General features: G+C 39.5%; 4 protein-coding genes across 4 annotated transcripts; 1 reads left to right on the plus strand and 3 right to left on the minus strand.

Annotated features, from left to right (window-relative positions):
• Nucleotides 1-854: 854 nt before the first annotated feature.
• On the plus strand, nucleotides 855-2,668 carry GCK72_026171 (uncharacterized protein; the record flags this gene model as incomplete). Its single annotated transcript, XM_003101859.2, has 6 exons — nucleotides 855-994; nucleotides 1,041-1,146; nucleotides 1,196-1,372; nucleotides 1,436-1,672; nucleotides 1,730-2,575; nucleotides 2,627-2,668. 6 exons carry the CDS (start codon nucleotides 855-857, stop codon nucleotides 2,666-2,668), a joined length of 1,548 nt encoding a protein of 515 aa, XP_003101907.2.
• An 838-nt stretch (nucleotides 2,669-3,506) lies between these two features.
• Nucleotides 3,507-5,231, minus strand: GCK72_026172 (uncharacterized protein; the record flags this gene model as incomplete). Its single annotated transcript, XM_003101878.2, has 5 exons — nucleotides 3,507-3,805; nucleotides 3,861-4,383; nucleotides 4,430-4,645; nucleotides 4,695-4,893; nucleotides 4,942-5,231. 5 exons carry the CDS (start codon nucleotides 5,229-5,231, stop codon nucleotides 3,507-3,509), a joined length of 1,527 nt encoding a protein of 508 aa, XP_003101926.2.
• Nucleotides 5,232-10,439: 5,208 nt separating this feature from the next.
• Nucleotides 10,440-11,162, minus strand: GCK72_026173 (uncharacterized protein; the record flags this gene model as incomplete). Its single annotated transcript, XM_053736706.1, has 2 exons — nucleotides 10,440-10,881; nucleotides 10,927-11,162. The coding sequence occupies 2 exons, from the start codon at nucleotides 11,160-11,162 to the stop codon at nucleotides 10,440-10,442; spliced, it is 678 nt and encodes a 225-aa protein (XP_053580272.1).
• Nucleotides 11,163-11,713: 551 nt separating this feature from the next.
• GCK72_026174 (uncharacterized protein) lies at nucleotides 11,714-12,040 on the minus strand (the record flags this gene model as incomplete). The annotated part of the gene is made up of 2 exons (XM_053736707.1): nucleotides 11,714-11,920; nucleotides 11,969-12,040. The coding sequence occupies 2 exons, from the start codon at nucleotides 12,038-12,040 to the stop codon at nucleotides 11,714-11,716; spliced, it is 279 nt and encodes a 92-aa protein (XP_053580273.1).
• Between the last annotated feature and the right edge of the window lie 3,375 nt (nucleotides 12,041-15,415).

Genomic DNA, 15,415 nt, shown 5'->3' on the forward strand with positions numbered 1-15,415 from the left:
CTATTCATCAAAAACTACTCCATTTCTGTCTACTTATCCAGTCCGTGTTCTCAAAAGTATCAATTTCTGACTTTTGGTGATGTCTTTACCTCCAATACCTAAGACCTCCAATGTCCGAATTTAATACTATGAGCCGGATTTGGAATAAAGTACAAAATGTACCGTGAGTCAGGCGTTTAACGAGTATGAAACCCCTTTTCTCTTCCTCTCCTAATCATTTTTACAGCTCCAGACATCAATGAAAAGAAAATGTGGAAATTCGGAACCACAGATGTTTTTTAGCGAAGAAATTGATAATAACGTGTACTTGTAACTGTATTTTTTCTATTTCCGTGTCTCTCACCGCAGCTGGTACCATTACACCAAACTGTTTTATCATTATTGTATCATTAACTTTAACCGGTGATGGCATGTTTGATAAATAATCAATTTCGAAGTAGTTGACCACCTTTAATTAGTTATTTTCTTTTTTCCCATGTTCAATATTAATATAATAAAATTGGCAAACGAATAACGTTGAATAATGAGTTGCGCTCCGCCGCACTCGCTCAATAAATTTGGCTGTGTGGGTGCGGACCTTCCACTCTCCTCATAAGGGAACACTTGTACGTGGCGTACGCAGTCATTTTCTTCATTTTGCGTGACCAGTTTCTCTCTCTCCGTCATTGATTTTTTGGGTTTCCATCACTTTTCCGTGAGACTATTCAGTAATTATTCGTTTTCTTCTCCATTTTCAGTGTTATTAGTCACCAATGTCTTTTCTAGCTCATTCTTTCTCCAGAATATCGATTATTTTTTAATTTCTTACGATTTTAACAATTTTTACCTCATTTCAGACTTGTCGGTGTCATAAAATGCACGCCCAGTCCCGCCCCGCCAACTCCTATGATGCGAATGCTAATGAAATCATCCAAGTCGGGATCAATGTCCAGCTTTGTAAGCGGCTCATGCTGGTCTGGCTCCATGGAGTGAACCGATGTGCGATTATGCATTGGTAAGCTAAAACTAACGGAACTCAGAGCAAAATGTTGTGTTTTCAGGAAGACTGTTGATTGTGATTTCATCAATATTGGATCCATCATTGAAGTCGCAGTAAAACCAATTGAACTGAGAGAGGAGACACTCTGGGCTCCATACGAAGTAACCGTAAGTATTTGGTCTAAGTTATAAAGTTTTTAAGGACCACCTTTTTCAGAAATGCCTCAAAGTCTTGGAGACTGTAAAAAACGAAGTCAAAATTCAAGACTACACGTGCTTCGCCTTGTACGAAGTGGATTTCGCCAACAGGGATCCAATGTTTGATGAGTATTCGGCAATCACCTCAAATTATATCCTCGATTCGGAAATTGGAAATGTCCTTTTGGAAAGAACGGTAAGTTGATTTCTAGAAAACTTCTTTAATGCCGAATATAGTTACATATAAACATTTTTTAAGGCAAAGAACCAGGAAGGCTTTCTCCACACCTCCAAGAAGATCATCGAAGATCACAAAACTGGGCCATCGAAGGTAATGGCGTGGTTCAAATACGTCCGCTGCCTTGTCCCCGCCGCAATGATCCAACGAGGATGCGATGTTCAAGAAAAAGTCTACAGTTACGTCTGGAGAATGGAGCAAGTTCTTGGAACCATGGCTGCCTACAAGGCCGAACAGTCAAAGATTCAAAGTGAAAGCGTGAGTAAACATATTTTCTTTTTTCGATAAAAAACGCAACATACTCTCTAATTACAGATACTAGCCGATGAGCTCCCACAATTGACGAAAGAAGATGACGTGGCGCGTCAAAAACGCCAAGCCCGACTGGAGTTCGAAGCAAACCAAACAAGAATCCATGCGGATCTACCATCGGCCGTCTCTGGATTAAGCCTCTCCGACTCGGTCTTCACACACGGAACCGTCCGACAGCAGGCGCCTGCCCCAGTCAACAACTTGCCACCTGCTGCTCCAGCCCAACCAGGATATGATGTGTATGGCACTGCACGTCCTTCGACTGAAGGATTGTTCCACCGTGCCCGCCAGCATGCAAAGGAACAAGCTCAGTTAGCTCAACAAGCAGCTCGAGAAGCTGAACATCATGCTCAACAACGAGCTCAACAACAAACTCAACATGCTGCTTACTCCAATTACTCCACTTTCTCTGGTTACACAGCTGCCGGACCGGCTGAAAATGGCCAGCATGGTCATTCTGTTGCCTCATCGCGTGGAACCGACCAGTTTGGGCCTTCTGCTGCCCCATCAGCACTGCAAAGTCATTCTGGAGCTTATGGACCTGGTTACGCCGGACAGCCAGCAGCTCCAAGTCACATGCCACCTTCCCAACGTCAGATCACCATTGAGGAATTGGCCAAGAAACTCGATGATCTCACGGCATATGTCTACCGCCAGGACCGTGAGAACGAGGCTCTTCATCAGGAGAAAGAAGCCCTCCGTCTGAAAAACTGCCGCCTGAGAAACGATTTGGCCAAAATCATCTTTCCTACCGAATCGATGATTGATATTCCAAAAGTCAAGGAGCAAATGAAGATTCACGACAGTGAAACTTTCAATACGCTCGAGAATGCCATCGCTGAAGTCAAGGTTAGTTTTTGAAATTTGAGTTCAATTGGAAAACTATATGAATAGTTTAAGGCAGCATCTAGTGATCAACAATCTCGTCCACGTGGATACTGATTGAAAGCTGAATCTTTTTCTTCTTGCCGACTTCATCCAATACTCTTCATTCCTTATTGTCCACTACACAAATGGCATTTCATTATTTCCCTGTAAAATTGTCCTTCTTCACCATCCGAAATTCAATTGCTTTAAGCTTTTAAAATATTTTTGTGCTTTTTCATGTCAAAATAAATGATGATTGCAAGATGTTCTGTTAAATTTTTCAGATGATTGACTATACAAGTTTGATCAATTTATAATATCTTCTAAGATTGTCTTGCTATGTATGTATCTAAAAATACCAGAATACGCAAGATTAAGGACAATGATTTTGTGAAATGATGGAAGGTGACTTGGAAGAATCGGAGGTTTGGATTAGAAGTGGATGTGCGAAAAAGATAATATCCGACAGTAATGCTTCTTGGTTGTCTGGAAGTCTGCTCCGTCCTACAACCCGGAACAGCTCTCAAATCTACACCTGATCAAGAAATATACATTCAGATCAGAAGTAAATGATGAAAAATTGTCGGTCTCTCAAAGATTATGGGTAAAAACCTGAAAACTATAGTTTCATTAAAGATAAGCTTGCTATAGAACACCAATACAAAAATTTCTCGTTTTTCAGGCCCTTCTTTGCGGAAAATCAATAATCTACCTCCGCGGATGAGCTGCTGGTCAGGTGCTTTCGAAAAATCAAAAGTTTAACATGCTTTTGATACAAACAATTTATTTTCTTTTTTTATATGTTGAATATCAGCAAAATAGAATTTGTAAACAAATCACATTGAATAATGAGTTGGTGGGCCAAATATATAGGTTTACAAAAATAAATAAGAAAAAAGTTAATGTAATTGTTTTATAATTCTGCTCTGATCGACGCATCATCTCGTCGCTCAACCACGATTGCTCTTCTGAAACGCAGCTCTCCCATTGCAAAACCATTCATCTCTTCCTCGGCATTCATCTCGTCATCGATCTGTTCTTCAGGATTGACTGCTTCTTGTCCTGCCAGCCATACTGCGTCCATAACAGCACGTGGAGTCTTATATCCAGGCACCGTTTCGTATTTTGGCTGCTCAATGGTGTTCGCATAGCCAGGATGTTGCAATTGTGGAACCATGTGACCATTATTAATATGAGGATGCCATTGCATTTCTGAAATCATTTTCTTGCTTGAAACTAAAAAATAAAACTATGATTTTTTCTATACCTTGGTTTTGAAATACCGGCTGCATCTGTGGAACCATATTTCCATTTGGATGCATTTGAGGAACCATGTTTCCATTTACCAGTTCAACCTCCTGGAGAGCTGGCTGCACGAGCGGGACCATGTCATCATTTGGAATCACTGGATGCTGCGGTGGCGGCTGCATATGAAGAACAATGTTTGCTGGCTGCATCGGATGGATCATGCTAGGATTCTGAACAGCTGGCTGCATGAGAGGAGCAAAATCACCAAGTGGATTTACAAAGTTTTGAAGTCCAGGATGCTCGAGAGGGACTATGCCTCCATTTGCCAATTCGGGATGGTGGGGACCATTTGCCATTACATGATTCTGGTTTATATCAACATTCACGTTTCCATACGGCATTCCGGTAGGATGCACAGGGTAATATACTTGATGTAGGTTTGAAAATGGATTCGGTTGAGGATCATTCCGGATTTTCTGTGCCGGTTGGATTTTGATTATAATATTACATAGTGCTTGAACAACCGATGAAATAGAAGTTTGCTGCAAATCAATAAATATGAATGTAATTGAAGAAGTTCCAACTTACACGGCTGCGAAGGCCGCTAGAACGACCGTAATGTCGAACACGCTCCTTGAGTGCAGAAAGTGCTCGAATATTCAAGCGGTCGATCAAGTTATAGAAAGGAAACAAAACAGTGGAAGCTTGAACAAAACGATGATGAGTGAATCCAACGGTTGTTGACTGTTTCATGGTAAGAAATGCTATATCAAGTAGTTTCTCTATGTCAGCAACCTTATACTTCTGCAATACTTGAGTTGGACGTCATGTATGAGTAATTATTTTGTGCTACCTGATCATTCGTTGCGTTTTTGCAAGCCACCTGGAACAGTTCCTCGGTTTTCTTCAAAGTTGGAGACGGGAGGACCTGTCTAATGTCATAGAAATAATCTTGAATTTCCTTCAAGAATAGCTTCGAATTGTATCGACCCGATGGAACAGGAAAAGGCTCCTCAGGAGTGGGAAGTGCATATTCATAAATACAGTGAAAGCTATAAATAAAAGGTGTCTCGATACGCTAATTTGTTTTCAAAATTTACCTCTTTATCTCTTCTGGAACTCCTCCGTTTCGTTCTTTCTGTTCTAAGTAATATCCATAAATTGTCTCGAAGGTGATATGTCTGCCGAAATAGGTATATGTTTTGATAATAGCATTGGTAAGCGGCAGAATATCGTCCAAGGTAAGGAAAGCAAAATGTCCGTCATCGCCTTCGACAAAGATATTGGAAATGGTCGATAATTCTCTTAATCTTTCGTCGTCTGGGCGCTCAATGGCTGGATGTGGGTCCATCGGGTCGTCGATAAACAGTTGGGACTCTTCAAGATCCATCTAAATTAGAAAACGAATGGCTAGTTTGTTGAATTAATAATCAATGTTAAAGTTATTCTCTATTTCTCTTGTAAACGTTTCATGTTTTTCCTATATCATTTTCATTTGTTCCATCTCTATCCGAAGCTTTTAGTCATAAACAACTCATGACGTCACAAATTGCTTCTTGATGTAAATAAATGAATAATTCTATAACTATAGAGACTTAGACTGCAGAAGGCCACCTGCTGAATTAATTCAAATGAGAAAAATATCCGGGAGTGATCGAAAAACAAAAAGTGCACTGATCACAATCCAGGAGAAAAGAGGAACTGAAATGGAGATGGAAGTCGGATTTGGTGGGCAGAGCTTAGCACGCTGTCGACGGCGTTGGCGCCGAATTCGTTAATCGTGCACGGAGCCGCGGCAGCCGGTGCCAGGCACGCAACAGAGAAGATGTAGTGTCGTTGAAAAGAGCACGGTTGATAGGGAGACGCAGTTTGTGATCTGAAATTGTTGTTCGAGGAGCACTCGAAGCTCACAAAGCCCACGGCACTAGAAGAGCCGGCGGAGCCGACGGAACCGTGCGCCTCGTACCAGGCACTGGGTAGAATAGTTTTGGTTGATAAGAAACGCAGAAACTCTCCTGAAGTCGTCGTCAAACGCGCTCTTTGAGCCGCCAACTCATTGATAAGAGACGCAGAGGATAGCCCAGAAAAGGGGCGCCGTCTGATCAACAACCCCCTTCATCACATGGAGCCCACGCCGTCGACGGAGCCGTGTGCCTTGTACCAGGCACCGGGTAGAGTACTATTGGTTGATAAGAAACGCAGATACACTTCTGAAGTCGTCGTCATGTGCGCTCTATGAGCCGCCAACTTATTGATAAGAGACGCAGAGGAGAGCCAAGCCAAGAGGGCGCCGCCTGATCAACAACATCCTTCAGCACAACGTGCCCACGCCGTCGACGGAGCCGTGCCAACCTCCACCTGGCACCGCGCAGAGTAACAGAGACGTACTGATAAGAGACACAAACAAAAAGAAGGAGGCGTCCACCTGGTGCCTGAAAAGTGCGCGACACCCGCGCGGCCGTCGCGCACGGCTTAGCCGCCGGAGCCATGTTGTTGATAAGAGCCAGTGTGCGGGAGAAATTGTTGATGATGTGAGCCGAGACGAAGGAGCTCTTGTTTTTGCGCGTGATAAGAGTGAGAGAGCTTGGGAAATGAGGAGAAATGAGGGGAAGTAGAATTCACCGTCTTTAGTCACCGGAAATTATAGCACAGGAGCCGACGGAGCCGTGCCGGCCTCCACCTGGCACGGCTTTGCGCAGAGAAACACCGTGTGTTGATAAGAGACGCCGGGTATCAGGTGGATGACGAATTATGCGAAGACATGTGAAAATCTGGATTTGAAGGGGAGATGAAAGTCGGGGGACTTGAAATATTTGAAAAAGACGTGATATAGTTCCTTGGTCAGAAATAAATGAAATTTCATTAAAGATAAGAAGAATGTTTGAGTACTTTTATTCAGCTGCACAAAATATATCTTATATTAACTAGGTTTTATCAAAATATGAACATACAGTGCCATAACCACTATTATAAAATTAAAGCATATTCTGAAAAGTATAATTACCTCTGAAAATACTAACTTACCCAGGTTATCCATAGATAACTAAAAAATACACCAAGCATTTAGCCTCATCATGGAGCTATGCAAAAACACTAATTTTGCCATAATATAGATGGCATGCCACATTCCATATTCCATATTTTATGTTTTATAGTTGAAGTCAATGCAATCAGCTTTCATACAATCAAACACCCATATAAGTGGTTACAAACAAAATAGATTATTTCTCTCTCGAAAATAATATTTTGATGAAAGCCAAAATAATATTTGATCTCAATACTCTAGAAAAATATGACTTTATTATTCAACTTGGTATTTATAGTGGTCCGCAAGCTCCGCCTTATTTTCCGGACACCTTCCGCGTTTGATGAAAGATGTGGAATCATGTGAGATTTATGAAAGATGTATAAGAGTGATCACAGAAGTGCAAGTGGACTTTTCAGCTGGTATAAGCTGTCTGAAAGGAAGTACTGAAATTCTGCTAGGACAGACATCCGGAATCATAAATGAATGCGAAAAACACTGACATGGAAAATGTATTATTTCTGAGTATTCAATGGATCCATTCATTTTTTATTTAATTTTCTTTACGCATATCTTTATTGTCTCATATCAAACTAATCAGACATTCATTAATTCGTATTTGATCTGAATGAATATGTTTTAGACGTGATAGAGAGGAAATTCAAAAATTTAAAATTTGTTCCGGTCGTGGGCAGAGTAACATTAAGTTTAAAATAATCAAAAATTCAAAAAAGGTTCAGGAGTTATTTTCAAATTTAAAATTTAAATTAATGTTTATGAATTACACACATGTTTTATTGAGAAAACGCGCCGACGGTACGCCATCAATTGGGGCGCATTGAAAATATCAAAAAACGACACTCGAAACAACGTCTTTGTTTGCCAACCATTAAAAATTCAGACTATAGATAACGAAATTGACTAAAAAAAGAGGAATAAACTTTGATGCTCATCGCTTTCCAACCAAGTTCCGCTGATTTTTTACGGAAGAAGGCCTACAGTTCTTGGATCCAATTTCCCCTACAATTTCAGTTTTCAAAATAATTTTGGTTTATCATTCCAATCCACTAATTTTTCTGTATGTGCACTCCGAGGATCGGATTATTAAAACTCTTTTCTATCTCATTTGGTTCTCGTTCTCTATGAAAACAAACCAAAAAGCAGGACACGTCATCAATATGAAACGCGACACTCGGAACAATCGTCGTTTGTTTACAAACCATAAAAATATCAACACAATAGAACAGCAACGCCGCGTGGTTTCATCATTCGCTTTACTATGAACCGTTGTGTTCGGTTCTCCCTCTTTTTTCCTTATTTTTTTTGAATTCTAATTTATTTTCCTGGTCTTAACCAGTTCTAGTTATTCTTGATGACCGAATGGAGCACGTCGCAATGGTCCGGAAAACTAAATAAATTCTAGTGGACCAAAAACATAATGAGGAGTACGGTAAGTTTTCATCATTATATACAGTTTTTGAAGGAAATTCTGAATTTTCAGACGACATTCGTAAATTCCTATTTGATCCGACAGGAACCAATGAGGATTTGGAGTAAGCATCAAGCAATTTGAACTTGTTCCGGTTGTAGGTTGGAGTAAGTGTTTAAAAAATCAAAAATTCTCAAAATAATTATGTTTTTCAGCATACAACTTCGTCTCAGCCGGATGAATGATGGAAGAGCAAACAACTGCTTAAATTTTGTTTTGTTAAATCTTCTCAATAAATATATTTTTAAATCTGCAGTGGATTTAGTAATTTTTCTGTCAGGTCTAATCAACCTTGAATATCTTATTTTTCCAAGTTTTGCAGATTTCAGCCGCCAATTTCTTCCAACTGGTTCAAATCCTATTTGGGTCCTTTTTGAGAACTGTGGTGACTCCGGTAGTACTCTTTGTAATCCAGTTCTCAGAAATAACATAAATTGAGATTTATATACTGATCAAAAGGCATAATCTGAAGAAGAAAAGCTTGTGCATTAGAAATTGCTTATCGGGAGTCAAAAACAGATATAGATAGCATCAGGTACTTCCACTAGTCATGTATTGCATCTTCTTCTTCGTCTTACTTCCAATTGGAGTTGCGCTCGTTTCTCTCTGCCAGACGAGGTGAACACATGTATTGCTTCCGTCTCAGTATTCTTATGACACGTTGCGGGAAGTGAGGAAAAAGAGAGTCATATTGCAAAAGAAGAAGAAAATAGTGTAGCAGGCTGCGGAGACACAGAGAAAAGATACAATCGTGTGGTGTGTCGTCTTCTCTATTTAAAGTTCAATGATTCCATACTTCAAAGCACACGTCAAACATTTAGCCATACATTTTCCAAGATAGACAAAACAAGATCAAACAATTGAAATATCTGAATCAATCTGATTTACAAAAAATAGATTGAAAGATTGAAGTTTTTATCATTTGAAGTGAAAGGAAAGTGTATTAGAAGACACAAAATCCCGGTAGTTCGGTTCGCAATCAACATATGAACTTGATGGTAGAAATACCGTTTTAATAACAGTGAATCTACACATTTTTATCCATTTGTTAACACTTCGGAATCGAGAACTTTGAGGGATGAGTTTAAAGGAAGAAATTGTGATGAGTAGCATGAAAGGAGAAAATTATGAAAATTCTTTTACTCGGTAGCTTTGTCTCATTCGGTTCTGGCAATTCTCATCTTTCGTGTTTTTCTTCCAAGCTCATTGCAATTCAATCATTGTGTACAAGCTCGTTCCAAATCATATCACGGTTTCACATCACATTTCAACTTTCAATATAAAATCAGCAATTTGGAAAAGAAAAAACGTTTTGTCATACAAAAACCCAAAAATGATAGCTATTACATATAACTATTTAGTTATCCGATTTGAAATTATGGTCGCGATTTGATGACATACCTTCCTTCTTTTCATGATATTATATTTGTCAGAGATAGAAAATACTCACTATTATCACCAAAGACGCCCACATGAAACAAACATTCAAAATTTAGTTGTGCAATTTGAATTAAGTGGAGAAACATGTATCGAGGCAGATTCCGGCGTCAATCCAGTATGTCCAAAGTAAAATTCAATTATTGAAGTTGACTGAAGACATCCCAATGTACCATTTTTCCAGTTTTTGTTCGAATTTTGAATCGATAATCTTGTGAATCCCATCGTTTTCCTCTTCGGCAATTGCACGAAAACGGAGAGCTTTCTTGAACCTGGAAAACCAGAATATCACTCTTTTCAAACAGCATTCGGGGTCTTTGGTAGTTTCCATCTGTGTGATTATCAGTCATTCATCACGGAGTCTTCCTGCCAACAGCTTATCACGTCTTTTCTACATTCACGAATGTTGAACTTGATTTGTAGTTGAATTTCACATTTGATGTGAGTTTAGCTACGGAGCACGTCCTTCTTCTCAGGATCACACTGAAGTGATCTTGAATATAACGTCATTAAAACCGAGCAACCTCGAAATCTCCGTATGTTCTTCTGAAAATATGAATGTTAAGTATGTTAGATTTAGAAAATACTCACAATTATCACAAAAGACGTCCACATGAGACAAAACCGTTCATCATATTATTCAAAAATCAGATGTGCAATTTGAACCAACTGGCGATACTCAAATCGAGGCAGATTCCGGCGTCATTCCAGCACGATTTGTAGACCTTTCTGTGCTTGTTTAGTGAGTTCTTATAGAATTCCCGAAACTCTCTGATGTGCTTGGCAAGATTTTGAAGAAAAGCGTAGTTGGTTGACTTTCGCTTCTTTCCTAACACTTCTCTCTCCGGATGTTGGTTAAACTCTTGAATGTACTTATGTTTCGTCAATCGGATAGACCATGGGTTGATAAAGAACTCAGTAGGTGAAACCAGAACGGTGTGTGACATGACTTCTTTTCGAAGTTTTCCATGAAACCCGAAAAGAACCAATCCAAGGTACTCGATATTTGCCTTCGTGTGCTCTTTTTCTGGCAACGTATTCACAATTTCACTTGGGTGAGTCTCGCGATCCTTCATATCCTGCTCGCGACTGAAAAAAAAGTTTTACTTTGTAACAAATGTATCTGAAACTTACTAAAACTCCACTTCTTTCCGTATTGTCGCATCATTGAGTTTAGCAAACATCACATCACATTTCTTATCTGGGTGAGCCTCTACCAACGTTTTCATGTAACCATCATAACGTTTTTCAAGTGCTTCTGGAGTCTCATCAGCTGGTTCGGAGTTTAACTCATCTTCTGTTGGTTGTTGAGAAGGTCTTGGTGGTTTTTCCGGCGTTTTGATCTCAGTCGCACTTCGGTAGTTGACCATATTCAACAACCTTTGTGTTCATTTGCTTGTTTGGAGGCATGCCGCCAACTTGGACCACATTTCTTCCTTGTTGCACAATATAAGGTTGAAACACTGTCAAGCTATTAATAGTAGAAGTTGGCCCACGAGAAGGAGCAAACGGGAAGAAGAAGGTCTCAAACCTTTGTGAAGACGTCAAATAATGAACATCGTCTCTTCTGAAGTAAATTCGACCTTCTTGGCGGTTTTTTCGAATGGAGCACTGAACCATTGTTCAAAAGTTGAGCACGATAAGAAGATAGTTGGGAGCAGGAAGTTAAGAAAACCCCATAGTCCCGGGAGCTGTAAAATAAAAACATTTAAAAAATGTTCATACATCTTAATGTTACTCACTTAATTCTGGAGAGGGGTTTTAGTGATTAGAACTCTTCTCTGACATTTAATTCTTGTATTCAACATTTCTGTTAATTTTCAGTGCTCGTTCTTCAGCCGATGTCCTTCATCAATCATCATGTACTTCCAACGGAGTTTTCCAAGCAATGCTTTCTCTCGGATGACGTACTCGAAGGTTGTCAGAAGAACGTTAAACTTCCCTGACTTATAACTGGCTCACTGGCTTTTCGGGTCTCCTTGTTCCCGTATAACACTATGAGATGCATGTTGGGTGCCCATTTGTCGAACTCATTCTGCCAGTAGGAAATGTTTGACAACGGAACAATGTCGAGTAATGGACCAGAGGTTTTCTTGATTTCCACCAGGTAAATGATAAAGCCGATTGTCTGAAAATATGTGTTAGAAAATTGGAAACAACTGGATTTTTTAATTACCTGAATAGTTTTTCCCAATCCCACCTCCTCCGCAAGAATCCTATAGAGATTGTGGATGTACAATGAGACCATCCACTCGAGACCCTCAGTTGATACGGTTTCAGCTTCATGCTCAGATTTCCTCCTCCCATTGAATAATGCTGTAGAGTAATCTTCTCGCGGATTCCATGTGCCGTTGTGTAGTAGTCCTCGAGGTTCAATTTTGTCTTGTTCCAATACTCATCTTCCTCATTACGAGCCTTGTCCAGAACACTCTTCACCTTATTCTCCACAGCAAGTCCTTATTCCTTGCAAACAACTTGTTTGATTTGAACACCACCGGTCGCAGTTTGCTGTTGTTCCCACAAATCGCACAGACTTTTGGTATAATCTTCAGTCCGCTCCAATGAATAAACCAATCGTTGATTTTTCTGACTATCCAACATTGCACGATACCCTTGTTTGTCCTTTTGAATCAGTTTAACGAAGAGCCTCTGGAGCACAAAGATTCTCTATTCCTGCAAGAACAGAATTTTGTCATTTTCAAAAAAAGCGTTTTGTTGTTTCGTTTGTTTTACATTGTAAAATAGAGATTTCATAACGATTTGCAATGTTTCAAATGAGAAAAGACCCACCGTTTTCGTGAAATCCTTCCAAATGGTTTTTGCTCCATAAGGAATCTTATTGGCGTTCACAATTCGATTTAAATTCCGCCTTTCGGTTGGTTTAATCTGAAAAAAGATAAACGTTTGTCAAACAATATCAAAAACAAATGAAAGTCAAGGAAAAACTAAGAAAACTGTAGTAGCAAGTTCAAATATGTATTCATACGCGAAACAATGAAAATCATCAGACTCGGACAAAAGAAAAGGTTGCCGCGTAGGAAAAAGGTGGCAGCGGTGTACAGTGGACCGCGACGCGTCCGTTCCGCGTTGGAAAGTCGATAGGGGTAATAAGAAGAGAGTGAGGAAGGTGATGAGCGGGGGGGGGGGCACAGTTAATGCGACACGCAAGCAAACACGGGAGAGGGGTAACGTTGTAGGTAGAAGGGAGGGGGAAAAAGGGCAAAAAAGGAATATGAGGTGTCGGATAGCGATTTTCAGGAGAAAAACAAAACAAATTACGTAAATTCTGCAGGAAAATTGGAATGTAATACAAAAAACGGATCACCTGCAAAAGAAAAGCAACACTATTCATTAACATCAGTTTTTCAAGCCATTGTATGGTTGCAAAAATGTTGAATTAGCTCTGATATTTTTCAAGCTCATTTCTATTGACTTTTTGAAACAAAGAGCTCTGTGTGAACATTTTCTATTTGAACCTATTCAATTTTTTCCTTCCAGTTTGAAAAACATTTATAAAAAAAAGCTTGATTCAGATCAGGGCCGCGAGGTGGAGACTATTTCCAATCTTTATTTATCCAAGCGCTCAATAAGACAAGTAATCAGTGATTCACAATTTCGATGCCTTTTTTTTCAAAAATAGTTACATACTTCACCCAGTTTTTTCGCAAGGTGGGAGTGTAAACCTTGGAAGTGTAAGACCGTTTTTACGTAATAACACATATTAAATTGTTAGAACTAAAGAAAATAGACAGTTCAGAATTAGAAATACGCTCCTGAAATCTGAGGATGCCGATTGAAATGCAGACTTGGTTCCGAAAATCATGTTTAGTCATGAATGATTAGAGAAAAACATATTTAGGTCCGAGGTTTTTATTAAAAGCACTATAAATACTAAGATAAGTGAGAAATTATGTTCGCGTCGTTTTCTTCCTTCCCCTTCCTTTTCTTCCTGCTTTTTACATTTTTTTTTCCTTTTTTCTCCCTCAAAATGATACTCTATATCTGTATATTTAGTTTTACCTCACTTCACTGGTAGTCCGCTCGAGTTTTTGTGCGAACGTCCAAGAGACAATGCTGAGAAAAGTGTCTGCGTCTCAAGTTTAGTAGTGTTGTTTTTGCTTCTTGCCTTCCCCACACTATCCCCCTCTGACTGCTGGCGAAAAAAAGGTGGTAGATAGCTTCACAAGGCAAGTGCCGATTTGGAGATAAGGAAATTTTTATGGATTGTTTTGACTGAAATTGATAGAACAGAAAAAATGATTCACTTTGATACTAATTTTGAGTAGAATTGTAAAGAATGGAAGGAGTTATGAACAAAAGTAATTAGCACAGTCGAACATGAAATCGCGGATTTCCTAATGAACCATATTTTCCTTATTCATTATTCTGAGTTCATATTTGTTTTACATCTATGATTGAACTTGTTTTCAATGCATAGACTTCAAAGCAAAATCGAAGTGAATCATTTTTGATTGGTTATTTAAGACGAGAAAGCTGATGAAATAAAAGTGAATGATTTTCAATGTAATTTGAAAAACATTCACAATAAAGTCTCATTCAGATCAGGACCACGAGATGATGATTATCTTCAATCTTCTTTTATCCAGTCGTCCAATACGACAAGTCATCAGAGATTCTCAAATGCAATCGCTCAAAAAGCTGAAAATATAGCATCTCAAGAACTTTGTGAAATTTCACAAGACAATATGAAAATTTAAAAAAATTGAAAGCGTGTCACAGCGTCATTTATTTTTCAATAATTTAAAATTTTATAATGTATGCAGGTCAAACCTTTAGATTCAATTTTGTAGTTGACTACTTTTTGATGACGACTCTATTTTGGAAGTTACAGTCGATTTATGTGGAACATCTCATTATTTTGCATTGAACTACTTTACAAGACAATAATTCTTCACAGAGCTATTTTTTGAAAAAAGTGTCAACTACAAAAATGAAGCTCTAAGATCATTCTATACATACTTTAAAATTTAGAAGTTTAAAATAATAGGCAACAAAGTTCCGTTGCTTTGAAAAATGTTATTATGTTTTTCCAGATTTATTCTCTCGTAGAGATTCCTAAAAAAGGTTTTTTTTTTCAAGTTTGTCATCCTCAAATTTTTCAAAAAGTGACAAGCGGTCTGAAGGTATCAGGAAGGCTGTGGGCGAGTGACAACTCACAAGCGCTATCCGGCCACTGCACCGCGCGGTGGCTTTTGCCTGCTGCCTTTCGGCCCTGAGCCGTGCACCACTCCTTATGCACCCGGGACCATCCGTCTTCCGACAGATGACCCCTGGCGACGCAGCGCTTGGCGCGGACGCTCGGTCGCCGTTGCCGACAACACCCACAGGACTCCTCCCTTCACTCCATCCACACTTATCTACCGTCAAGAAGCTGACTCACAGACGCCCGCCACGACGCCCGGTGGTTTATCGAAAATGCGTAGGGTATAAGAGAAAGGGGGAAAAGAGAAAAGACGGCTTGCGGTGGTGTGTGCGTGTGGTCTATGCAGCGAGCGGAGAGATAGAGAGGAGGCAGTGGTCACTTCCCCGTGTTTCTGTTTTATTTGTTACTTTTGTTACTAAATATCCAATTTTATCATTACATATTTTTTTTGATGCTATT

This window comes from Caenorhabditis remanei, chromosome X (genome assembly GCF_010183535.1).
Source record: "Caenorhabditis remanei strain PX506 chromosome X, whole genome shotgun sequence".
NCBI lineage: Eukaryota > Metazoa > Nematoda > Chromadorea > Rhabditida > Rhabditidae > Caenorhabditis > Caenorhabditis remanei.